Here is a 25,305-nt window from a genome sequence, read left to right on the forward strand (position 1 = left end):
CCCTGGCTTCCCGGTGACCCCACTTCTTACTCTCCCCCCCATCGCGGTGACCTCCAGGCCGCGACCAGGCACCTCACGGCTCGGGCTGCGTGTGGCCGCTTGGGCGGACTGGCGACCGTGGGGACCAAACCCTGGTTTCAGGTGGCTGTTTTTTTGAGGGGGGGTGTGTGTCTGTGAATCACCAGCTGGCCTTGTTTTTGAGAGTAGGGGGTTGAATCAGGGCGTGGATCGTCTCGCGGGGGTGCACGCGCGCTTGCCATGGACGTTCAAGGAGAGGGCAGGAAACCGGGTTTTTGTGGCTTCACCTGGACAGTGTGGAGCGACGCGGCGGGAGCCGGATTCCTGGCTTCCACCGCGAACTGCCTTTCCACAGCGTGACCTTGGGCTGGAAGCCACCCGAGAAATGTTCATGGGAAACGAGTAGTTAAATTCCGAGGTGGGCAGCGTCACCTCCTCTGGCTTGCCTCAGTTTCCCTATTTGTGGCGAGATGGAAGGAGCCTCCTTGAGAACTCCTTGGGCTGGGGTATTACCTGAATACAACCGGATGTCTGAGGAGGAGCGGAGTAGGAGGACCCCTGCCCGCAGAGAAGGGCAGAGAGACCCGATCTGGACCTCCAGGCTGGTGAGGGCCGAATACCCCAGTGCAGAGAGCTGAGTGGGGGGGTTCCTGTTCAAACCTGGGGTCGAGGAGAGGATGGGACAGAGCCAGCACACAGGGAAGGAGGTCACAGGGGGTCCCCCCCAGGGAAAGGAGGTCTGCCCCTCTCTGGAGAGGGCTATCTGGGGCTCCCTCGGGTTGCCCAGGCCCACTCACTGGAGGGTCTTGCCTCTGCAGGCCTGGGGCGCCTGCCTGTGGGCCTAGGTTAGAAGTGCCCGGATTGGGGACCCTGGGCAGGGGCCCTGCCAGCCACCCCAGGGGGCTACACCTAAAGCCAGCTGTGGCCAAGGCATGCTCATGCTCCCTCACTTCCTGGATTTTCAGGGCCGCATTAGTGTGCCATGGGTGGGACTGCTTGGGTATTTATCTCTGGCCTCCCAGAGGAAAAGGGAGCTGTTTACCTTTGCTTTGTCTAAAAACATTCAACCCTCCCTCTGGTGCCACAGGAAGCATCGTGGCCAATTTACACTCCAGGCTTCTCAAGTGCCCCCCAGATGGGGAGCTCTCTGAGGGCAGGGAAGCCCGGTGCTGGCACATGGCCAGGCACCCCAGGGGTACATCTTGGAGGGTTTGTGGTGCTGAGTTCATTCATCTGTGTCGTCTCCAGCTCCCCAGAGACCCTGGCAAATCCTCAGCAACAGTGCAGCTCTGGGGGACACCTGCCTGATCAGGTGGGCTGGCTCTGTGCTCTGCTTCCCTCACCTGGCCTCTGGGCTACTGGCCTGGGCGGGTGAAGTCACCGGCTTTGTGAGGCGGTGTGGGCGTTTTGTCTGCCTGGGTCACTTCTGCTGGTGATGGCTTCATTTAGCGAAGCTTTATTGAGTCGGCTGGGCCCGGAGGGAAGGCGGCATGACTCAGACACAGCCCTTTAGTGCCAGGGAGCCTCCGGTCCTGCCGGGGAGTGAGCCAGGCACCCCCAGGCAGAGAGGCTGGGAGAGCTCAGGGAGGAATCAGAGAAGCTTCCTGGAGAAGGTGATGTCAAATTAGGCCTGGAAGGATGAGGAGGGTTGACAGGCGTGCACATTCAAGCGCAGGGAGGACCTTCCAAGCAGAAGAGAGAAAAAGCCACTGAGCACCTACTGTGTGCAGGACTGCATTTACGATTGCCCACCTATTTCCCCCGGAAACGCACTTGAGGCATCCGAGGTTCAGAGAGGCCCAGTGGCAAATGGAGAGGATTTGAACCCAAATCTTCCTGTTTCCAAAGCACAGTGCTTCCCCTGGATCAGGAAGCGTTTGGAATCCTGGGATCTCAGATTGGGACAGAATAAGGGTCATCTGGATCCACCCCCCATCCAATACCCCAAAGGCCGCCACAACCTCCCAGCCCTGCTCCCTACCTTTGTGTGAGCGGAGGTGTCTGATACAGGCTGATTGACAGTTTAAAAAATGTATATAGGTTTTATCCCTGATCATTTAAAAGTAATACCTGCTGATAAACAGAGAACACGTCACTTGTGATGATTGTACAATGATATATGTGTACTTAGCACCACTGATCTGTACACGTAAAAATGGTTAAGGTGGTTAATTTTATGTTATGTGTGTGTGCTCAGTCGTGTCCGACTCTTCGTGACCCCATGGACTGCAGCCCACCATGGCTTCTCTGCCCGTAGGGTTTTCCAGGCAAGGTAACTGGAGTTGCCATTTTCTACTCCAGCATTGTATGTATCTTACCACAAAAACAGGAAGAAAAAGCCCATGTGATCCCACCTCAAAGGAAAGGCCTCTGTCTCCTTCCAGTCTTTCTCAAAAACACGTGATGTCCTGAGACATTTTAACACGTTGGGGTCATGTCGTGGACACATGTGCCGACCTGCCCTTTGCCCTCCTGTTCCTTCTGCTCCCCACAGAGTCTGGCAGGTCTTAAGCTTCACCTTCGAGCTAATGGAATCTGAGCATCCATCACCGATTTGCCCTCGTTTGCCAGAACTTTCCTGGCTTCTACATGGGAAGTCCCATATCCTGGGAGCAGCCCTGTCCCAGACAGACAAGACGGCCGGTCACCCTGTCCAGGATTCCTGCGCCCCCCCAGACCCTTCTCGCAGCCCTGGAGGGGCCCTAGCATTGAGAGTATGTGGGCTGCTGATTTTGTAAAAATCTGTAAAAGAAAGATCTTTGTTATTTCTGTTATTTATTTGAAAGTGGGCCCCCAAAGCATGTAAGCTTCGGGGAGTCACCAAACCTGGACCTACCCTAGAATTTGAGCCCCCAGGCCCTCAGGACCCCCTGATCTCTTGATTGAGGCTTTCTCAGCTCCTCTCCACCCCCCGTTCGCCCTACACTCCCCTAGCCTGCCCCCTCCATGAGGTTCATTACTCACCACAGGGATTGAGAAATTGACCCTGAGGGTTAAGGTAGGGAGGGAGCTGATGAGTCCTCTGGTAGATTCCAACTTGGACCCTTTCAGATCTGGGCAAGGTGAAGTTCAGGTGGAGCAGGTAGAGCTCAGAGCTGCCTCCTCTGTGCTGGCTGGGGAAGCAGGAGGTCTGGCGCCAGCCATGGCTACCCCCAGTGCCTCTGTTTCCCCGTCAGAGGTGCCCGATCTGGCTCTGATCCTGCAGCCTGTCAGTGACCCCTTTCTTTGTTCAGAGCCAGGTGAGAACAAAGGAGTTTTAACAGGGAGCTAGCTGATGGGCTGCTGTCTATGGGGTCGTACAGAGTCGGATATGACTGAAACGACTTAGCAGCAGCAGCAGCTGATTTCATATGAAGGCCCTCCTTCTATCTGAAATTTACATCTTTACTTTTAGAGCATTGAAATGACCCATGGGAAAAAAAATATTGGCGCTGATGAATAAGAGGTTTTCTTTTTCTTTCTGGATTAATGCTCTGTTTTGGCACAAATTAAACAATAAACTGTTTGAGGTATTGCTGTTTTCACAATTGATCTCTTAAGGGCTTTGGGCTTATAACACTCAGGATGCTATAAATAGAGTGGGACATCTTTTCCCCCATGACAGAAGTAAGGGGCAGGTTGGAGGTGACTTGTCTGCTGGCTGGAGACAGAGACTGGGCCTGGGACTGTCAGAGCCCCAGTTTCAACCCAGCCCACTTGGGTCCACATTCAGTGTACCGCCCGTGGCTTACCTGAGTTGTGGTGGCGTTAAGGAGTGGTTTGAGGAAGCAGTTTTACACCCTCATTTTTATTAGATTCCCTCAATCACTGCAAGCAAACACTGAGTATAAAAGCTGAGTTGGCGGGATCTCCCTGGAGGTCCAGTGGTTAAGACTTGGTGCTTCCACTGCCGGGAGTGCAGATTCGATTCCTGGTTGGGGAACAGAGATCCTACATGCCATGGGCATGGCCAAAACAAAGCTGAGTTTGCTTTGCGAAGGCAGCACCTTCAAAATGAGACCCCCTTGTCTCTATTCCCAACCATTTGCTCTCGCTGTCCTGCCTAGAAATTCTGGAGCCTGCAGTGGCAGTGGGTAAAACGGGTCCAGGGTGGTGACAGAGCCTGTGGCCAGCTCTGGCGTTCATTCATTCCACAAACACCAAACCCCTGCTGGATGCCTGCCTGTGTGTCCCACCGGCGATCCTCTCGGTCCAGTGAGAACAGAATTGAATGGACCGGAACCATCCAGAAGGCTTGGAATGTAACAAGAAGGAGATCCAATGCAGAGTGGCTACCTCTGCCTGAGGGCATGACTCCTGAACTGATCCTGATGAAGAAGGTGGGGGAAGTGTGTATTCCAGGTGGGAGGAACAGCAGGTCTGAGTGGGTTTCAGGAGCGATGCTGAGCTCTTGGGGACCCTGGGTGTGTGAGTGAGAGTGAGAAGTCAGTCCAGAGGCGTGGGGGAAGGCAGGTGGGCAGCCCAGGGCAAGCCTTGGATGCCAGTTTCACAAGCTGAGCCTCATCTGAGAGCCATGGAGAGCCTCAGAGAGGGAGTTCAAGCTGAGAAAAGGAGGCGTGTTTTGGGAGCTTCGCTGCAGTGCCAGGTGGAGGTGTGACTTGGGGAGGTTGCTAGGGGAGGGAGGCCCAGCAGGAAAAGTGTGGAATGGTCCAGCCTGTCTTCTCCCAGCACCAGGCAAGGCCCTGTCCCTTACGTAGGGAGCTGGGTCCAGTGCTCCTTCGGCATTTATCGCTGAAGGTCTTGAAATCTTCCTCGCCTGTGGCTGACCTGTGACTGGCTGGTCCCATCACTCTTAGGCCTAGGAGGGGGTCAGGAGAGGGCTGGTAGGTTTCTGCATGTGTCTTGGGCGTCTCGTGTCCTGGGATGGTTCAGGAGCTTGAGGAGTCTTGGGTTTGGCATCAACCGCAGGGCCGCCAGAGGGGGACCTTGGAAGGTCCCAGCCTCATCAGTAGAATGGGATTGAGGTACCCGGGCCCCAGGGAGTACAGTACTGACTTGGTTTGTGAAAATGGACATATAAAGGGCCTGCCACCCAATCTGCTCCTCTGGGCACGTGACATCCCTGTCCGGTGGGTTTCATTCCCCACCCCCCGCCACTTTACGTGAGATTGCAGCCTGCACCTGACTTTCAGGACATGGTCCCTGCTTCCTGCTCTGGGGAGTCCCCAGCCACATGGGGCGTCCCACACGGCCACTTGTGCAGGGCCTGAGCCTGGGGAGAAAGAATGAAGCCTGGGGGAGGGAGAGCGGAGAGAAGGACAAGCCAGGAGGAGGGGGTGGGGAAGGGAGAGGGCAGATGGCAGAACTGGCACGGGAGCCGCATTGGCACCTCCACCGGAAGAACCAGCTGTCCGGTGGGAGGGGAGGCCGGGCCGGGCGTCAGGAGTGCCTGGGGCCCAAGGCCTGAGGCTGTGTCCTGCACCCACTCCGAGTGTGACGGGTGGTGTGACTTGAGTAACAGGTCAAGGTGTGGCCTCAGTTTCCCCATCTGTCAGATGGGAACAGGAGACTCAGGTTGGGCTGGTGAGTTCCCAGCCTCTCCACCCTCAAAGAACCCTCCTCTTGCTCCTAGTGCATTGCAGGTGGGGAACTTCGAGACTATAGTCAGCGTTTAAAGAAGTGATGGCAACCTCCCCACGCCCCCCACCAGTGCTTTGTGGGGGTCTGCAGAGTGGGTCAGGCCCTAGGGACAGAACCGTGGGAGCCGGACAGTGTCAGCTGGAGCCGGCTGGGTGGCCCATGCCCGTCCTGTGTTTCTGGGGCAGCCCTCCCACCCAGGAGGGAATCATGCTCACGCCCCCTCTGCTGGGGAAGATGGCATGGGGGAGGGGCGCCGCGGGGACGGGGTGGCCTTTTGGCTGGGACAGACCCAGGCTGTCAGGCCCAGGTTGTTTAGAAAGTGAGCATCCAGGAGCCCCAACCTTCCCGGGCTCCCCAAACAGCTCAGGGCCCAGGGGTCAAGAGGGCTTGGTCTGTTCCCCAGATCTCCGGCCCTCCTCTGAACACCCCCTGACCCCTTCCTTAAAATTGCAGGGTAACCTGGTCCCGCCCCTGCCCGGCTTCCCCCAGCACAGGCCGCCTTCTCTGTGGGGACTAATCTTTGCTTCGTGCCCTCCCTCCAGTCGAGCCTGGAGATGGGGCAGAGTCCTCCTGGCTCCTGAGGCTGCTTCCAGACCATTCTCCCCCAGCTTGGAATCTCAGGTCAGCTCCGGACCAGCCACTGCCCTCACTGTGGCCCAGCCCCCGGTCACTTCCTGTCCCTCGAAAATGCAGAGACTCCGTGCCGCGCCTGCCCACCCCAGCAACGTCCTGCCTGCCTTCCTGGTCTCTGCAGCACCCCGCTTCTGTGACCCTTCTCTCCGGCTGGCCTCCTTCCTCTCTGCCTCAGCCACTCTCACCGGGCATACCCTGGTTCTGGCTGTCGTTCCTGGCGAGGACTCAGGTGTCCGCCCCTCCCCACCCCGCCCGTCTTTCCAGCTCTCTCCCTCATCGTCCTTGACCCGGGACCCTCCCCCGGAGCCCCGGCCCTCACCCCATCCTGTGCCGCTCCAGCTCGGGCTCCCGGGTGGTCTCACCCACCTGCTCTGGGCTCCAGCCTTCCTGCATTGCTGCTGCGCTCACCTGGCAGAGTCCTGCTGGCATCCACCCTCGGCCTCCGCACGCCCGCCCTCCCCCAGGCTCCCTCCGGTTCTGGCGGCCAGGCCAGCCTCACAGGGTCCACCGGATCCGCCCTGTCACCTGCTCAAGGACTCGAGTTCCCTCTCTTCCCCCTTCCCTCCTTCCCTCCACTCTCGCCTCCATCCTGCACTCTGGCTCTCTCCCGTCGGCTTACAAACGTGTGCTCTTTCCACCCCCTCGCCCAGTCCTCTGGTTCTCCAGAAGGTTTGGCTGTGGTCGCTGTCCCCAGTGTTCCTGCCCGGCTTTCTCCCACACGTGCGCACCGTCCAGGCCCTTGCCCTCACGCCTCCACCTTGTCAAGATCACCCGTGACCTTCACGTGGGCAGATCCCACGGCCGATCGTCATTAATGTCTCTCAGCCACATCTGGCCCGCTGAGGGGTTCGTACATCCTCCCGGTGGTTCCAGCAGCCGCGGGACTCTGGCCTCCTCTTTCATGTGCCCGGTCTGTGCGAGGCTCACAGTCTAGCGGAGGGAAATGCGGCGGAGAAACCAGCTAAGATCCGGAGGTGAGCGCAAGACCTAGAGTGAGGGGACGAGGGGACACTCACTCAGGCCCGGGACGGGCTGGAGCGATGGGGCCAGCCAGGTGGAGGGGGGCTGTTCCAGGCAGAAGGAATGGAAGGGGTGGAGGTCGAGGCCAAGAGGTACTGCACAGTGATGTAAGATCTGGGGGGCAGGGACCATGTCTATCAGGTCACAGTCACATCCCCCAGTGCTAGACGGCGCCTGGCATCCCATCGGGGCTCACATGTGGGTGAATGAGGCTGGGAACTGCCCTGCCCCACTCTCCTTCCACCCACGTTCTCCATTCAAGTCTCCAGTCTTCAGGGTGAGTGGGTCTCAGTTTCCCCATGTCTAAGGGGGCTCCCCGCCCTGCTGCGGTTATGCAGCCACAGGAAGGAGGAGACGGGACGCCTTCGGATCAGCAGGCTGAGTCTCAGTGCCTCGGGGACAGGGCCCCTGCCCAGCAAGGCCACTCCCACCCCCACTGGAGAAAGCACACACGGGAACAGCTTGCAGGAAGATTACAGCCTAATCCGCCGCAGGTCGCTTCCAAGGCTGCAGAGGTGGCGGCCGGGCCAGGGAGGAGAGAAGGGGGCCTGCCCGCCCCGCCTCGGCCCCGCGGCTCTGCACGAGGCTCCTGAGGAAGCCAAGTGCCCGCCCGGTGCCCGTCACACGCCGCTGTGCTGGCTTAGGCCCTTCCCCTCACATGACTCCGGGGGAGGCAGGGCCCATTTCCAGGAAGGGAGCCCTCGCAGCCTGACTCGTCCCTCAGATGCCTGGCTGCCCCTTTCTTCGTCCACCCTTCCCCTGGGGCCCAGGAGGCACAGACTTCACAGGGACGCTGGCAGGAGGGTGGTTCAGCTCTTGCTGAGGGAGAGGACTTGGCAGCCCGTTATTAGGGGGTGAGCCCCCTGTGGTCAGAGGTGTGTAAGCCAAGGTGCTGAGGAGAGAAGACTCTTTCAACTCTCGTGCCGCCTGCAGCTCTGCCTGTTGTTCAGGCTTGCTGTTCACTGCCAACCCTCCCTCTGGGTCTGAGGTAGAGACATACACCCAACAACGGAACCGATATATAAGAAAAAAGTATATGTAATGATGTTATCAAGAAAGTAAATGGGGTTATTGGCAAATATTGGAAGTCAGGTCTGGAGGGCTTCTCTGAGGAGGTGGCTTGCATTGAGATTTGGATATTGAGAAGGAACCAGCAGGAGCCAACTTGAAAAACCTGGGGGACTCTAGGCATCCCAGACGAAGGAAACAGCTGTGCAAAGGACCTGAGGCAGGAATGAGCTTAGGAGGGAGCAAGAGGAGAATGGCAGGAAAGGAGGCTGAGCGGAAGGCAGGAACCCTAGGGGTTGTAGTGGGGACGGGGCTCTCACCATGGAGGTGTGGGATGCAGCAGGGGGTGACGTAATCTGACTTAAGTCTAAAGAGATCTTTTCAGCTGCGGTGAAGTGGATGGGGCAGGGGGGCAGGAGTGGTACACGGGGCCTGGGAAGCTGTTGTCATCTCCTGGCGACAGGGGACGGTGGCCTGCACTGTGTGGGGTGTGGAGGAAGCAGAGTTGTTTGGGGAAGGCTGAAGAAATAGGCCATGAGCCAGGTTGGATGGGGTTTGAGGACACGCCCACTCTGGGGTCTGCGTAGCTGAGTGGGGGTCAGTGTGCAGAAGGATAAGGGGCTGGAGGTCGCTGGAGACTGGGAGAGACCAGAGATGAGACGAGAGGCCCAAGAAGGGGAACATTGGGAATCCATCTTAGGGACTGGACTTTTTGCTCAGCCCAGGAGGGACTGAAGGCTTTCCTGGGAGTTCGGTTGGTAAAGAATCCGCCTACAATGCAGGAGACCCCGGTTCGATTGCTGGGTCCTGAAGATCCCCTGGAGGAGGGCGTGTCAGTCCACTCCAGTCTTCTTGCCTGGAGAAGCCCCTGAACAGAGGAGCCTGGCGGACTAAGTCCATAGGGTCACACAGAGTCCGACACGACCGAGCGACTAAGCAGAGCGCCGGAGGGACTGATGAGAGTTGGGGGGTGCTGAGTGCCCCCTGGCGGTCGTCTGGAGCCGGCTCGGAGGAGGCGGTCCTGGGTCAGGCAGCAACACTGCGGCCTGGAAGTGGACAGCAGCCCAGACCGCCAAGTGGAGAGCTGGCGAGCAGGTCAGCTGGCTGCCTTGCAGTGTGAGGCTGGGACCAGGGACTCCTCCCAGCCGCCCGGTTTGGGAGCAGACGTCCCTGTGCAGGGTGAGGCGGAAGATGCCATCCGGAAATAGCAAGACAGGTGGGCAGTGTGTGCTCCCGACCTCATCGCTCCTTAGCTTATGGAGGAAGACGCAGCAGGTGCCCAAAGGCATTTAAAGCCAGGCCTCTGGGAAGTTCCTGGCAAACAGCAGTGACCTCTGCCCCCACTTCCCCCCGCCTCCCCCACCTCCCCCCGCCACCCCCACGTTTCCACCGCCCACCCCCCCACCAGCTGGGCCAGCTCTCCCTGGAGCCCGAGTTAGCCTGGTGCCCGGCAGTGGTCCAGGCCCAGGCTGCCAGTTCCATGTACAGACATGGAGGAAAGTGGGCCAGGCCCCTCCTGCACTGTGGGTGGAGACGGGCTTGGGACAGCAGCTGTCGCTCCTGGGGCTCACCTGCTCCCGGAGTTTGGGATCTGGAATTCACTTCTTCATGGGGAGGCAGCTGAAGGTTAAGGGTTGGCTCACATTCTGGAATGGGGCTGGCTGGGGGCGCTGGGCCTGGGAGACCTGGCACCACAGTTAACCTTCTCCAGGTGGGCTGGCCATGGGGGGTCACAGTCTAGATAAGCTTCAACTTCCCTCTCTGTGAAATGGGCTAAGTAAACCTGCTCTGTGGGGCTGTTTTCTTGCTGTTTGTTTATTGACGTGTAGTTGATTTACAACGTTGTGTTAGTTTCTGATGTATGGCAGAGTGATTCGGTTTTACATATATGTTTATGTATTTTTTCAGATTCTTTTCCATTATAGGTTATTACAAGATATTGAATATAGTTCCCTATGCTATCCTTTAGAACTTGATCTATTTTATATGCCGTGGTGTGCATCTCCTAATGTGTAGGGGGGTGTTTTTAGGTTTATTTTTTTCCTTAGAGGTTTTGATGGGGATGAAAGGAGATGATTTTTGTCAAGCACTCCCAGTGGATGCAGGGCCCCTGTGGAGGCTGTGGGCTGGCTCAGGGTCTCAGCAGGGGACAAACCCATAGATGACTCCCAAGCAGGAGTAAGTGCAGGGTCAGGTGAGGGAGGGTGACTAGCAAAGAGGGTGTCCCAGAGGGCAGCTGCAGGTTGCCACCTCCCAGCAGGGTCTTGAAGGGTGCAAAGGAGTTCGTTCCTATCTGAAAGATGGAAAAGATGGGGAAGTGCATTCTGGGAGGTGGGAGCAGCTGGGGCAAAATGATCAAACAGCCTGTGACTTTGCCCATACTAACCCTCTGGGATGGCTGAATTGTGGGGTGGGAGAGGAAGAGATGTGAGGCCAGGCAGGGTCTGGCAGTTCTGGAGTCTCTGTGTCTATGTGTCTGAATCCAGGAGCCTGAGATGCTGAGGTCCCTGCCCATTTATTTTTCTGAGTTTGGCATAGCTCTGCTCTAAATGCCATCTGGAATCTGGGTTTTCTTTTTTTTTAGACACAGGATTGGATTATAAAGATGGTGAAAAAAAAAAACAACATCTTGGCCCGGTTTACTTTGGTGCTTTTTTTAAAAAAACATTTTCTCTAGTGCAAGGGAAGGATGTTGTTTTTCCTGTGCCTGCCAGTAACCAGGGGCCCCCCGAGGCCCGCACCCTCATTTTTTCTTGTTTCTCAGCTGCTGGTTCTGCCTCTGCAGACCTGTCTCCATTCCCTGCAGCAGATCTGCTCGCTGGGGTGAGCGTCTCCCTCCCATGCCTTTGCGGCTGTGGCTGGCATCAAATTTCATTTGGGTTTCATTTCCGGTTCTCCAGTGGCTGCTCTGTGTACACTTTGCGTCCCCGTAGATCCGGCCTCAGCAGGTCACCCCAGAGGCCGCCCGACACAGGGCACCAGCCTTGGATTCAGAGAGACCCGGGTTTGAGTCTGCATCCACCTCAACCAGCCATGTGACCTGGGCAGGCCCCCCGCCACACGCAGGTAGAATGAGAATAAGGACAGGGACCTCGCGGACTCAAGAGTGTGTGCTTCAGTCCCATCGTGGGCCTGGAGGAGTCCCCGTTCCTCCTCCCTCTGACTGTGGAACAGAAACCTGAGGCTGGGGCCTGCTCTCGGCAGGGGCTGCCTCCCACCGTCCGCCACCCTGACCCTGCACATAGTCCTGCTTGGGATTCATCTATGGGCCTGTCCCCCACAGAGACTGTGGCTAAACAGAGGCGTTCACCTGGGCTCAGAAGGTCCGTAGGGAGCGTGGCAGACTGCAGGGGCCTGCTTGTGTGTTCTTAGCAGCACTTCTTCCCTTCCTGGAGCCTCAGTTTCTCGACCAGCAGACTCTCAGCCTGGCCCGGGGAGGCTCCCAGTCCTGGCCCAGCCCTGCAGCTGGGGGACCTGGCATGACCCCTGACGCCCCCCTCCCCTCCCAGCAGCGGGCCTCTGTCTGCAGGTTCTGGTGACTTTCCCTCCACAGGACAGTCCCCTCCCGCCCCTTCACCCCCCCCCTCGACCCACACCAGCACCCCCTCCCATCCCTCAGCTGGGTGCTGCGTGGTCCCGCTGGGCCCCTGCTTTTACCTTTGCCCCACAGTCTTTTCTCCACCTCGCCAGGGTGATTCTTTTTAAAACCTAAGTCAGATCAAGTCACTCACCTCCTGAATTCCGCCTTCGCCTCGAATCCCTGGGTGACTTCCCCGTGCTCACTCCCTTCAGCCACACTCTGTGCTTCTTCAACCACGAGGCTCATTCCTGCCCCAGGGCCTTTGCACTTGTGGCCACTTCTCCACGGAACGTCTCTCCCGGATATCTCCATGGCCCTACATCCCTGCAGACAGGAGTCTGCTCAAAGGTCACTACATCACCGACCCCCGTTCACCCAGTCTGTCTCTTCCTGTCCTGCTTGATGCTCCTTTAGGCTCCTTCTTGACGCAGCTCAGAAATCACTGCTCAGGGTTCCCTCCCTGATCGCTGCCACCTCCCTCCCATGGGTCATGGCCTACATTATCTACTCTGCTCGTTTAGGGTCAGCCTGGCACCTTTTGGATTCTCCAGGTCACAGGTCACTCCAGGTCACAGGCTGATCCCTGCATGCGGAATCTCAATCATTCCTCACAAAACGTCAGTGGTTTAGGTGCTGTTATCGCCCCACTCTGCAGACTTGGAAACTGAGACTCAGAGAGGTTAAGTCACCGGCCCGAGGTCACCCACTAGACAAGGGGCCAGGCACAGGTTCAGCATCCAGGCTAATGTAACTCAGGCTCTTGCCCCCCTTGCTCTTGTCCCTCCAGAGCTGGTCAACTCCCGATAGCTGTGTCTCCACGGAGGTGGTCACCCCTGGACGTCCCCTCTCAGCCCAACATGAGGCACCAGAAGCCTGTGACCTGTGATGAATGCCTGCCCGAGGCCATGTCTGTGGAGAGGAGGGCGGGGAGCTCTGATGGACAAGCTGCTGGGAGCTGGCCCGAGGCCCCCTCCTTCCCCTCTGCCTGTGGCTCCTCCAGGCCCCTCAGAGGCTGTTTTGATTTTGCTTTTTCTCCTCTTGGGGACATGTCCTCACCAGCGCTTTCCTCTGGCTTCTCTGAGGACTCCCTGCTCCTCTCCCCCAAGAGGGCTTGTCTTAATGGTTCCTCCTCTGTGGTCCCCAAAGCCCGGACTTCCGCCCACCTGCTCCCCTCACCCTACAACCTCATCGCAGCCTGCTTTGGGGAGGGGGGACCCACCCTTGTTCCAGCCCCCAGGGAGCATGTCTGTCAGGAAGTGTCCAGAGGGCTTCCTGGCGCTCTGCCTTCTCTCCAGGGCCTCTGGAGAAGGCAGTTAACCCTTATGAAGCCCTGGCCGCCCTGCTCTGGATACTCGCTGATGTCATTCTCCCATCCGCCCTGGAGGGAAGGTTAATTTTTACAGAGGACCAAGCTGAGGCTCAGAGAGGTAAAGTCATTTGCTGGAGGCCACACAGTATGAGCAGCAGGCTTGGGATTTAAATCCATCTGGTCTGCGTGACTCCTCATGTCTGAAGTCTCTCTCTAATCAAGAGGCTTTTAAGACCCCGGTTCGATTGCTGGGTTGGGAAGATCCGCTGGAGAAGGGATAGGCTACCCGCTCGTGTTCTCCGGCTTCTCCTGTGGCTCAGCTGGTAAGGAATCCGCCTGCAATGCAGGAGACCTGGGTTCGATCCTTGGGCTGGGAAGATCCCCTGGAGAAGAAAACAGCTTCCCACTCCAGTATTCTGGCCTGGAGAATTCCATGGACTGCATAGTCTGTGGGGACACAGTCAGACACGACTGAGCGACTTTCACTGTCTTTCCATTTTGCTGGATCAGTGGCGTCTAGTGACCGAATCTGAAGACAGGGCCTCAGATTCCCGACCTGGCGGCTTTCTGGTAGGAGCCTTAGACTGGTCTGGCCACAGTCCAAGGGGCTGTGTGAGCGGTGGAGCCTGGAGCTGTGCAGGGCATGGCCCAGGCAGCCGGCTGTCAGAGCCCGCCTTCACCTCGCGTTGGCGTCTGCCTTGCTCCTCTGGGCTGTGTCAGTAGCCCAGGGATCTGTCTGACAACTGCTCTGAAGTCAGGACTTCCTGCTTCTCCCCTCCTGTGACCCCGAACGCCAGACCTGCCACTCCGGCCCCACGGCCTGCTTTCCTGCTGATCCCCTGGGTCTCTGGAAATAAAGGGTCACCCCTCCTTTAGGGTCTGCCTCCTGAGGCCGAGCCAGCTCGGTCAGGTGGAAGAGCGCGAGGGGCTGAGATTGAGGAGAAGTGGGCTCAGATTCAGCCTGTGCTCCTGACAGTGGTGTCACCTTCTCTTTCGGAGCCTCGGTTTTCCTGCTGTGTCAGTTGGGGGCAGTAGGGATCGCCCTCACTGTTCCATGGGGTGATTGTGAATACCGGAGCCTGTGACTGGGCAGAGCTGTGAGCCCGGAGGCCTCCAGAGGCCTGGGGCTGTGGTGACATGTACGTTCTCAAGTCAGGATTGGCAGACATGTGGCTCACGGGCCGCCACCGCCCACTTCGGTCCCCATGGCTGAACCAGGACACAGCCTGTCAATCCTTTCTTTTTTTTTTTTTGAATTGCAGAAAAAAATTCACATTACCCACAATAAGCCATTTCTCAGTATACAGTTCAGTGACATTTAGTGCATTCACAGTGTGTACAACTGTCAGCTGTCTAGTTTCGCAACGTTTTCATTACCCCCATAAATACCCCCCATACCTGTCAAGTAGTCACTCCCCATTCTCCACTTCCCCAGCCACTGGTGATCTCTAGTCTGTTTTCTATGTTTTGCCTATTATGGGTATAGTACATAAAAGAAATCATAATACTGACCTTTCATGTCCGGCTTCTTTCACTTCTTTCTTCATCAGTTTCAAGGTTCCTCCAGTTGTATCAGAACTCTGCCCCCTTTAGTGGCTGAATAATATTCCATTGTATGGATGTGCCACAACTTACTTCTCCACTCATCTGGTGGTGGATATTTGGGTCAGAATCCTTAACACACAGTGTCATGAACCAGTGATCTCCAAACTTTAGATCATGCACTCCTTTAGGAAAAAAATTTTGAGTCAGTCCTCCCATGAAGTGTGAATTTGAAACCCATGCACTTACGGTCAGTTAGTCTGTGACAAAGGAGGCAAGAATATACAGTGGAGAAAAAGTAGTCTCTTCAATAAGTGGTGCTGGGGAAACTGGACAGCTACATATAAATGAATGAAATCAGAGCATTCTTTCACACCATATACAAAAACAGACTCACAATAAGTTGAAGACCTAAATGTGAGACCAGAAAACATAAAACCAATAGAGGAAAATATAAGCAGAACACTCTTTGACATAAACCCTAGCAATATTTTGGGGGGATTTATCTCCTAAAGCAAAGGAAACAAAAACAAAAATAAATGAGACCTAATTAAACTTGAAAGCTTTTGCACACCAAAGTGAAAGTCGCTCAGTCGTGTCCGACTCTTTGCGATAGTCCATGGAATTATACACGAAACAAAAAGACAGCTCCACTGAATGGGAGAAAATATTTGCAGTTGATAAGGCTGATAAGGGGTTAATATCCAGCATATGTAAACAGCTCATACAACTCAACACACACACACACAAAAACCCTGTAAAAAAAAGAAACAAAAAACACTGATTAAAAAATGGGCAGAAGATCTGAATAGACATTTCCCCAAAGAGGACACACAGATGGCCAACAGGCACATAAGAAGATGTTTAGCATCATTAATCACCAGGGAAATGCAAATCAAAACCACTATGAGATATCACCTCACATCAGTCAGAATAGTTATCATCAAAAAGAACACAAATAGCAAATGTTGATGAGGATTTGAAGAAAAGGGAATCCTCATACACCTTTGATGGGAATGTAAATTGGCGCAGCTACTGTGGAAAACAGTATGGAGGTGTCTCAAAAAACTAAAAGCAGAACTACCGTGTGACCCAGCAGTTCCACTCCCGGGCATATATCTGAGAAAAACAAAAACACTGACTTGAAAAGATGCATGCACCCCAATGTTCATAGCAGCATCATTTACAGTTGCCAAGAAATGGAAGCAACCTAAGTGTCCATCAACAGATGAATGGATAGGAACTTCCCTGGTGGTTCAGTGGTTAATTCTGTACTCCCAGTGCAGGGGACCAGGGTTCAATGCCTGGTCATGGAACTGGATTCCACATGCTGCACTAAGAGTTTGCATGCCACAATGAAGATCCCACATGCCACAACTAAGACCCCCATGCAGCCAAATAAATAAATAAAAATAAATATTAAAAAAGAAAAACAGATGAATGGATAAAGAAGATGTGGTATATATATGCAATGGAATACTCAGTTCAGTTCAGTCGCTCAGTTGTGTCTGACTCTTTGCGACCCCATGGATTACAGCACAACAGGCTTCCCTGTCCATCACCAACTCCTGGAGCTTGCTCAAAGTCATGTCCATCAAGTCAGTGATGCCATCCAACCATCTCATCCTCTGTCATCCCCTTCTCATGCTGCCTTCAATCTTTCCCAGTATCGGAGTCTTTTCTGAGGAGTCAGTTCTTTGCATCAGGTGGCCAAAGTATTGGAGTTCAGCATCAGTCCTTCCAATGAATATTCAGGACTGATTTCCTTTAGGATGGACTGGTTGGATCTTCTTGGTGTCCAAGGGACTCTCAAGAGTCTTCTCCAACACCACAGTTCAAAAGCATCAATTCTTTGGCTCTCAGCTTTCTTTACAGTCCAACTCTCACATCTATACATAACTACTGGAAAAACCATAGGGCTTCCATGGTAGCTCAGATGGTAAAGCGTCTGCCTACAATGCGGGAGACCTGGGTTCGATCTTTGGGTCAGGAAGATCCCCTGGAGAAGGAAATGGCAGCCCATTCCAGTATTCTTGCCTGGAAAATCCCATGGACTGAGGAGTTTGGTAGGTTGTCCATGGGGTCGCAAAGAGTCGGACACAACTGAGCGACTTCACTCACTGGAAAAACCATAGCTTTGACTACACAGACCTTTGTTGGCAAAGTAATGTCTCTGCTTTTTAATATGCTGTCTAGGTTGGTCATAGCTTTTCTTCCAAGGAGCAAGCATTCTTTAACTTCATGGCTGCAGCACCATCTGCAGTGATTTTGGAGCCCGAAAAAATAAAGTCTCTCACTGTTTCCATTGTTTCCTCATCTATTTGCCATAAAGTGATAGGACCAGAGGCCATGATCTTAGTTTTCTGAATGTTGAGTTTTAGGCCAGCTTTTTCACTCTCCTCTTTCACTTTCATCAAGAGTTCTTTAATTCTTCTTCCTTTTCTGCTATAGGGTGGTGTCATCTGCATATCTGAAGTTATTGATATTTCTCCTGGCAATCTTGATGCGTTTGTGCTTCATCCAGCCTTGCATTTCGCATGATGTACTCTGCATATAAGTTAAATAAGCAGGGTGACAATATACAGCCTTGATGTACTCCTTTCCCAATTTGGAACCAGTCTGTTGTTCCATGTCCAGTTCTAATTGTTGCTTCTTGACCTACATACAGATTTCTTAGGAGGCAGGTAAGGTGGTCTGGTATTCCTATCTCTTTAAGAATTTTCTGCAGTTTGTTGTGATCCACACAGTCAAAGGCTTTGGTGTAGTCAATAAAGCAGAAGTAGGTATTTTTCTGGAATTCTCTTGTTTTTTCGATGTTCCAGCAGATGTTGGCAATTTGATCTCTGGTTCCTCTGCCTTTTCTAAATTCGTCTTGGAATGGAATACTACTCAGTCATAAAAAAGAAGGAAAATTTGCGATTTGCAGCAACATGAATAGCCTTGGAGGATACTATGCTAAGTGAAATAAGTCAGACAGAGACAAATACTGTATATCAGTTATATATGGAGTCTAAAAAGTCAACAAACTAGTAAATACAACAAAAAAGAAGCAGATTTACAGATACAGAGAATAAACTTGTGGTTACCAGCAGGGAGGGGGAATGCGGGGGTTGGGGATTAAGAGGTACAAACTCTTATGTATAAAGTAAGCTACAAGGATTTACTGTACATCGTGGAGACTATAGCCAATATTTTATAATAACTATAAATCGAGTATAACCTTTAAAAACTGAATCACAAGTATATATTATATACTTGTATAATATACAATTATACTTCAATAAAAAATGTAGATTTGTTTTATATATATATTACTACTATACTGATGTATCTAGTACGTTATAAAATCCATGTGTAGACATCTTAAAGATACAAGTAAAAAAATGATGCTTCTCATATTTTTTCTCACACCTGCCATGGAATCTCTACCCTTCCAAGGTGTTAGCTAAGGGCAAAAATGTATAGTTCCTTATTGTGGAAAAACTGGCAGGCAATGTGGGAAATGGGCAATTAAAATCCTTTGCATTAAAATGAATAACCAACAAAGACTGTATAGCACAGGGAGCTCTGTTATGTGACCGCCTGGATGGGAGGGGAGTTTGGGAGAGAGTGGACACATGTGTATGTGTGGCCGCGTCCCTCTGCTGTCCACCTGAAACTGTCACAACCTGGTTAACACAACCTGGTTAATCAGCTATGTGCTCAGTTGTGTCTGACTCTTTGCAACCCCATGGACTGTACCCTGCCAGGCTCCTCTGTCCATGGATTCTCCAGGCAAGAATACTGGAGTGGGTTGCCATCTCCTACTCTAGAGGATCTTCACAACCCAGGGATCAAACCTACGTCTCCTGTGTCTCCTACGTCTCTCTGCATCACAGGCAGGTTCTTTACCCAGTGAACCATCGGGGAAGCCCCTAATCAGCTATACTTCAATGTGAAATAAAGTTAAAAAAAAAAAAGTCCTATACAGCTTCACCTCAAGCTCACTGCAGGCCACATCTGAGGCTCTGTCTTCCTATCTGTGTGTCTGTCCATTGACTGTGGGTGGGCCTCTTCATCCTCAGAGTTTCAGGGGAGGTGAGAGGCAGGAGGAAGAAGCTTGGAGTTCAGAATCAGGTCGCTGGGTTTGAAGCCAGCTCTGCCACATCCCGGCTGTGTGACTCTGGGCACATAAACTAACACCTTCACCTTCCCTGTCTCATCTGCAAAACACCAGTGATACTGACTGTGTTCGTTAGCTGCTGCTGCATCACAGTGAAAGGTTGTTGCTGAACCATGAAAAGACGCCGGGATTCTTGGCCTCCGGAGGAGAAGAATTCAATCCGGGGCCAGAGACGAGGCTTGATCGCTCAGAGCTTTGTGTAACTAGAGCTCCAAGCATCCTTACCTTGTCCTGAAGAATCCTGGACGAGCCCCCAAGATGAAAGGTTGTTGCTGAACCATGCAAAGACGCCAGGATTCTTGGCCTCCAGAGGAGAAGAATTCAATCCAGGGCCAGAGACGAGGCCTGATTGCTCAGAGCTTTTGTGTAATAAAGTTTTACTAAAGTATAAAGGAGATAGAGAAAGCTTCTGACATAGGCATCAGAAGAAGGCAGAAAGAGTACCCCCTTGCTAGTGTTAGCCATGGATTATATACTCTCTAATTAGTTATTACAGTGAATCAAAAGATGTCTGGAGGTTGTAAAGACCTCACTAGACCTACTCCCATAGTTTACCCATTAAGATAACAGGATTATCCAGAAGGTTTTTTCCAGAGATTGTCCTTAAGCAGGATACATGATTGTTATATAATTCTAAGGAACGTAGAGGGAGAAAAAAAGTTTGTCCTTTCTTCCTCCTTGAGAATTCCAGATTCCTCTCTCCTTGGGGACCCCTGGACTTCTTATCAGTCTGTCTAGGAATTGACTCTCTCAACAGCACACCCCCAAATGTAATGACTTAAAACAAGCAATGTTTGGGGACTTCCCTGGTGGTCCAGTGGTTAAGACTCCGCCTTCCAATGCAGAGGACGCTGGTTCAATCTCTGGTTAGGAAACAGATCCTACATGCAGTGCAACCATTAAGCCTGCCCACCAAAACTAGAGAGAAGCCTGCACGCGGTAACCAAGATCCTGCATGCCGCAACTAAGACTTGATGCAGCCAAATAAATAAAGCACATGTGAAAAACAACAACAACAAAAGCGCTTGTATTTTCACAGTTTTCGTGACCAGGAACCTGCTTAGTGAGGTGCCACTGCCTCGCACATCGTGGTGTTGGCCAGGGCTGTGGTCTCATCTGAAGGCTGAGGGTAGCTCTGTCGTCACGCTCACTTACACAGTGCTGGCAGGACTGACTCCTTGTGGGCTGAGTTCCCTGTTGGCTATTGCCTGGAGACCTCCCTCAATTCCACGTCTGTGTGTTTCTCCATAAGCAGCTCAAAAGCTGGCAGCCGCTTCCCTCAGAGCGAGCAAGGAGGGGCCGGAGAGGATGAGCTTGACCAAGGCTGGGTCTTTGTAATCTCACACAAGTGACATCCCGTCTCTTCTTGCCATACTCTGTTTTGTTTAGAAGCAACTTGCTAGGCTCAGCCCACAGTCAAGGAGAAGGAGATAGCACAAGGATGTAGATAGCAGGAGGTGGGGTCAGGAGGGACCACCCCCTGCTGGCGGTCAACTCAGCTGAAATAGACCTGGCTTGGAGGTTGTTGCCTGCGTTAAAGTAGGTAACATCTGTTACACTTAGGGTCCTGCAGGTTGCCTGTAATTGACAGGGTTGTAACTGGTGTATTTGTCCATTTGTCATTCTTTCTGCTTGTCAGCGCCTGGGCATCAGGGAAGGGGGGCACCAAGGACAGAACACCCTGTCGTTCCACAGAACCCGTGATGGCGCTGGCTCATGCCAGAATCAACCAGGGGCTTGTGGGCTTGGCAGTTCACCACCTGGAAGGTTGAGACGGCTTCTTCTGGGAGGCCGGGTCCAGTCCTAGAGGAACCTTGGTGTCAGGACCCAGGAAGGCCTCTTAGCACCTGGCTGGAAGGGGGATGGGGCCACATCGATTCTGATTGGGGGGGATCCTCAGTGCCTCCAGCTGAAGAAGGAAGTGATTGACCCCACCTGTGCTGTGTGACCCCAAGCAAGTGTCCCTCCCTCTCTGGGCCTCCCGCTCTGACCTGCCTGCCTCACCCCAGCCCTGTGACTGGGGCAGGCAGCCGGCGTGGGGGTTGGTAGCCCTCCCCCAGCCCCCCGGGCCGGTCCTTGGAGGGGCCTCCCCGGGTCTCACGGCCACCCCCGCCCCTCCCCCGTCACTGCAGGTCTTCTCCATCGTGGTGTTCGGCTCCATCGTGAATGAGGGCTACCTCAACAGCCCCTCGGAAAGCGAGGAGTTCTGCATCTACAACCACAACCCCAACGCCTGTGGCTACGGCGTGACCGTGGGCGTGCTCGCTTTCCTCACCTGCCTGCTCTACCTGGCCCTGGACGTGTACTTCCCCCAGATAAGCAGCGTCAAAGACCGGAAGAAGGCCGTCCTGTCCGACATCGGCGTCTCGGGTGAGCCCCACCCGTGGGCACTGGGCCCCCCCTCCCCCCACCAGCAGCACAGAGTCTGCAGGGGGCTGTCCCGGCCGTGGTCCTGCTCAGCCTCACATACACCTGGGAGGTGGCTGCCACCCTTCTGCCCATTTTCCAGATGGGGAAACTGAGGCGCAGACACTTGTAAAGGGACAGATTTGGGGTCACAAGGCTGGCAGCAGGCTCGTGTAGGACCAGGGCGGGGCCCGAGACCCCAAGACAGCCCACAGCTCGCGGCAGAGTAGGAACACAATGTCCGGAGGGGGTTCCTCTGCTTTCACTGGCCTCCTCTGGGCCCTCTCCCTGGTGGAGCCCCTTGAGAACTAAGCCGGGTGATGGCCGAAGGCCCGGCACACAGTAGGTGCCCTGGGAGGGTCAGGACCTGGAGCTGGGGGGCCCCTCACAGAAGAGCTGCAGGCCTCAGGCTGGGCCACGGGTCAGTCAGGGATTCAGCCGGGAAGCCTGTGCTGGCTGAGCTTAGAGCAGCGCGGCCCAGGCTCACTGACTTTTCTCTGTCTCTCCGTCTCCCCGTCCCTCCCTCTCTCCCCGCCCGCCCCTCCCTGCCTCTGCTCCGGTCCTGGCCGCCTCCTTCCTGGGGTCTCTCTCTCTCCTGCTCCGGGTCTGGCCGGCCTCTCTGTTCCCGCCTGTGCCTTCCCCCTGCTCCCTGCGCTCTGACCCCCACCTCCTCTCCCTCTGTGGGTGGGGAGCGTGGGAGACGCGCCCCCGAACCAACCCCGGTTCCTCGGTTTCCCGTCTCCTCCCCCCCGCCCTCCCCCGACGTGGGCTGCCTGGCCCTGCGCCCACCCCAGCCTTCTGGGCCTTCCTCTGGTTCGTGGCCTTCTGCTTCCTGGCCAACCAGTGGCAGGTCTCCGAGCCCAAGGACAACCCGCTGAACGAGGGGACGGACGCGGCCCGGGCCGCCATCGCCTTCTCCTTCTTCTCCATCTTCACGTGGGTGAGTACACCATCCAGCCAGCCCACACCAGCCCGCCCCAGCCGGGCTCCCAGGCGGGGGGCCTTTGAGCACCAGCCAGGGTCTCTGTGCTGCTTCCCGCCTCAATGCACACGGCGGGGCTGCTCCCTGAGGAGGGAGACTGCTGCCCTTTGCCAGCCAGGATGGTCGTGGGTGATGGCAGACCCTGGCTCTGGTGCAGGGCACTCTTCCTGTGGGAACGGATTCCCCTCCTAACCACTCTGGTCATTGGGAGGTAGTTATTTACTGTTCTCTTTTACAGACGAGAAGGCTGAGGCCTCGATGGGAAGATAAGGCTTTGAGGTTCAAGGCTGAGAAGGAGGAGAGATTGAGTGTCAGGAGTCCTGGGTTGAATCTTGGGGTTTCCCCTAGTGTTCTGGGCCTCTGTCTTCCTGTCTTTAAAATGGGGAGATTGGGTTTGTAGTGGGATGGGTCACAAACAGAGGTGCCCATCTGGCAGGCAGAATGGGAGGAGTGCGTGGACCGGGCGGCAGGTGTACAACATCCTGAAAGGGCACCCTCTACTTGGCCCCTGTGCTGAGCAGGACTAGGGACCCACAGAGGCCAGGGCCTCTGGTTTTCCCAGGGAGGCCAGGAATCTGAACTTCTCTGTGGATTCTGATCTTTGTGTGTTAAAAACCCATGTATATATTTGACCTCCACATACATATGTAGGTCAAAAAAAACATGTCTCTGGGCCCCCCTGGCCAGAGGTCACCCCTTTGTGGACTTTGGATCTGGTGATCTCCAGCGCCAGGCAGCATGACAGCGTGACTGGCCCCTCCTTCCCACTGGTTCCATGTCCTCTCAAGATTTTTTTTTTCTCCCATCTCCCTCCTGCAGATGTCTAGGGTCATATGGGCTCCGTTCCCCTGTCCCAAGGGGTCTCCCTTCCCCTCCCAAAACCCCCTCCTGTCCAGGCCTTTGAGCTGTCCTCGGCCTTCTGCAAGGAGAAGCCCCCTGACGCTGTATATAGGCACCAGCACTGGCCACTCCTGTGAGACCGTGCTGCCTTTCCTGTCCCGCTCCTGGGCCCATCCTGGCCAAATTTCTTCCTCTTTTTGGGGCTTGCAGAGGAGGAGTGAGTGATTGGTCACCGGGACTTCCAGGGGCGGAGTCTGAATGGCTGACTGACAGGTGCCGACCGGCCCCCCCTGAAGCCAACCTCCCTGATGGTGCCTCTTCCTGCCCCTTCTTCTTCGCCGCCGGCCTCACCCCTGCTCTCTCCTGGCAGAGCCTGACCGCAGCCTTGGCCGTGCGGAGATTCAAGGACCTTACCTTCCAGGAGGAATACAACACGCTGTTTCCCGCCTCGGCACAGCCGTAGGCCTGCAGAGCTTCCAGAAGCAGGAAGCCCTAAGTATATGGCCAGTGGCAAGGTTGAAGGGCAGCCCAGTGCCTGGACCAGCCGAGATGCCAGGGCGGGCAGGGTAGTGGAAGGCTGCCTAGAGGGGCCAGTTAAGGCTCACCACTTCCTCATCACCTCCTTTGTTGATTCTTCATGTGTCTGTTCATTCAGTAAACATTTATTGAGCAACTGTTCTGTGCCTAGTGATGACTCAGAGGTGGTTCCTGGCCCCGGGAGCCCACAGGCTGGGGATGGGAAGAGAGACAAGCCGAAATCTCTCTCAGATGCGCTGCCACAGGCTGGGGTGGCTCCGTGAGGGCTGCCAGGGCGCTGAGCTGTGGGCCGAGAGCCCCTCCCACGGCTGCAACGTGAAGGCCAGTTTTACAGTCCCCGTGGAGGCTGGCTGCCGAGAGGGGCCTGGCCCGGCTCTGCTCTTGTGTGCTGTGGGACCCTGGGCAGAGCCATGCACCACTCTGTGCCTCAGTCTACCTCCCTGGACTGAGGAGTGGTCGTGAACCAACCTCTCAGCGCTGTTGTGCAGACGAAACAAAGGTTGGCACAGGGCTTGGCACAGAGATGCTCAATAAATGTCAGTTCTTTTGTTCATTCATTCATTCTCCTCAGGGATTCAGGGACACTTTCATAACCTCTCCTTTGGGAGTGATTCCTATGTGGTGAATCCCTGATCTTCCAAAGGACCCTGGCCTCCAGTCCTACACAGGTTCCCTCCCTGGGGCCCTCAGCTGCCCTGAACACAGACTGGCCCCTGGGGCAGAGCCCTGCGCGGTGGAGATGCCGCAGAGAGTGCGCCTGCTCTGAAGAAGCAGAGCCAGGTGGACCACTGGGTCCCTGGGCTCTGAGCGGAACTCCCAGCCTCACCTCTGCACCCAAGCCCAGCAGGGGCCCACACCCCCTCCACAGCTCCTGTCTGTGGCTCTTTGAACTGGATGGCTCAGAGAGGCCTTGACTCAGGGGGATGAAGAAGTGACCACACAGATAGCACTAGCTGCCTGTAGCCAGAGCCCCGCCCTGGAAGGATCTGCAAAGGTCATCGGCTCTAGCCCTCTGCCTCCGTGCAGGACAGCAGTGGAGCCAGGGAGCTCGGGAGGACCATGTCTGCAGAAATTCCTCTCAGGAACTCATTCATCCATTCCCTTTGTCCTCTTGTGGACTCGCTGATGGCGCAAGGGTGCTGAAGACGTGGCCTCTGCCCTGGGTGGGGGAGGGGCTTTCCACCTCCCCTCCCCAGGCTCCTGCATCTGAGCACCCTGTGGCCAGGACCTCCTACCAACATCATGGAAAGTATAAGAGGGCCACTGCTGATTTCCTCAGCCTACCTCCTGAGGCCTGGTCTGCCTTCCCCAGGCCCCTGGCACTTCTGCCCCTACCTCTCACCTGTTGGCCCTCTCAGGTTCCTGATTGAATTAGTGCCTTGTCAGCAGGCCGATCAAAAGGAAGGAGATGGGGAGGCCCCTGGCCTAAAGGGGCAGGACCTCTATGTTCAGATCTGGGTTCTGGCACTGACTCTGCCATGAGGCCCCCCTTTTCTAGGCCTCAGTCTTCCTGGCCCCCAAACAGAAGTATGTAGAACATAAGCATTTTCCCATCACAGGCAGATGACCTGGGTTGGAAAGACCTCTGGAGAAGGCTTTCAGCATAAACCTGTAAACACTGTCTTTTAATGACAGATTTAATTTATTCCCTAGCTTGGTGTGATCAGTTTCATTGTCTTTAATAATAA

At 54.8% G+C, this 25,305-nt stretch overlaps 1 protein-coding gene across 2 annotated transcripts in view; it reads left to right on the forward strand.

The window, feature by feature from the left end:
- The window catches only part of SYNGR1 (synaptogyrin 1), a 31,944-nt gene that overhangs the window by 438 nt on the left and 6,201 nt on the right, over nt 1-25,305 (forward strand). Inside the window, exons 2-4 of one of the 2 annotated variants that reach the window (XM_065944237.1) lie at nt 20,985-21,222; nt 22,053-22,198; nt 23,451-23,756. In XM_065944237.1, the coding sequence (XP_065800309.1) occupies nt 20,985-21,222; nt 22,053-22,198; nt 23,451-23,543 (477 nt within the window). In that variant the 3' untranslated portion in view covers nt 23,544-23,756. Of the gene's footprint in view, nt 1-20,984; nt 21,223-22,052; nt 22,199-23,450; nt 23,757-25,305 lie in introns of those variants that run through there. The other variant, XM_065944227.1, reaches the window with a different exon arrangement.

This window comes from Muntiacus reevesi, chromosome 1 (assembly GCF_963930625.1).
Source record: "Muntiacus reevesi chromosome 1, mMunRee1.1, whole genome shotgun sequence".
Taxonomy (NCBI): Eukaryota; Metazoa; Chordata; class Mammalia; order Artiodactyla; family Cervidae; genus Muntiacus; species Muntiacus reevesi.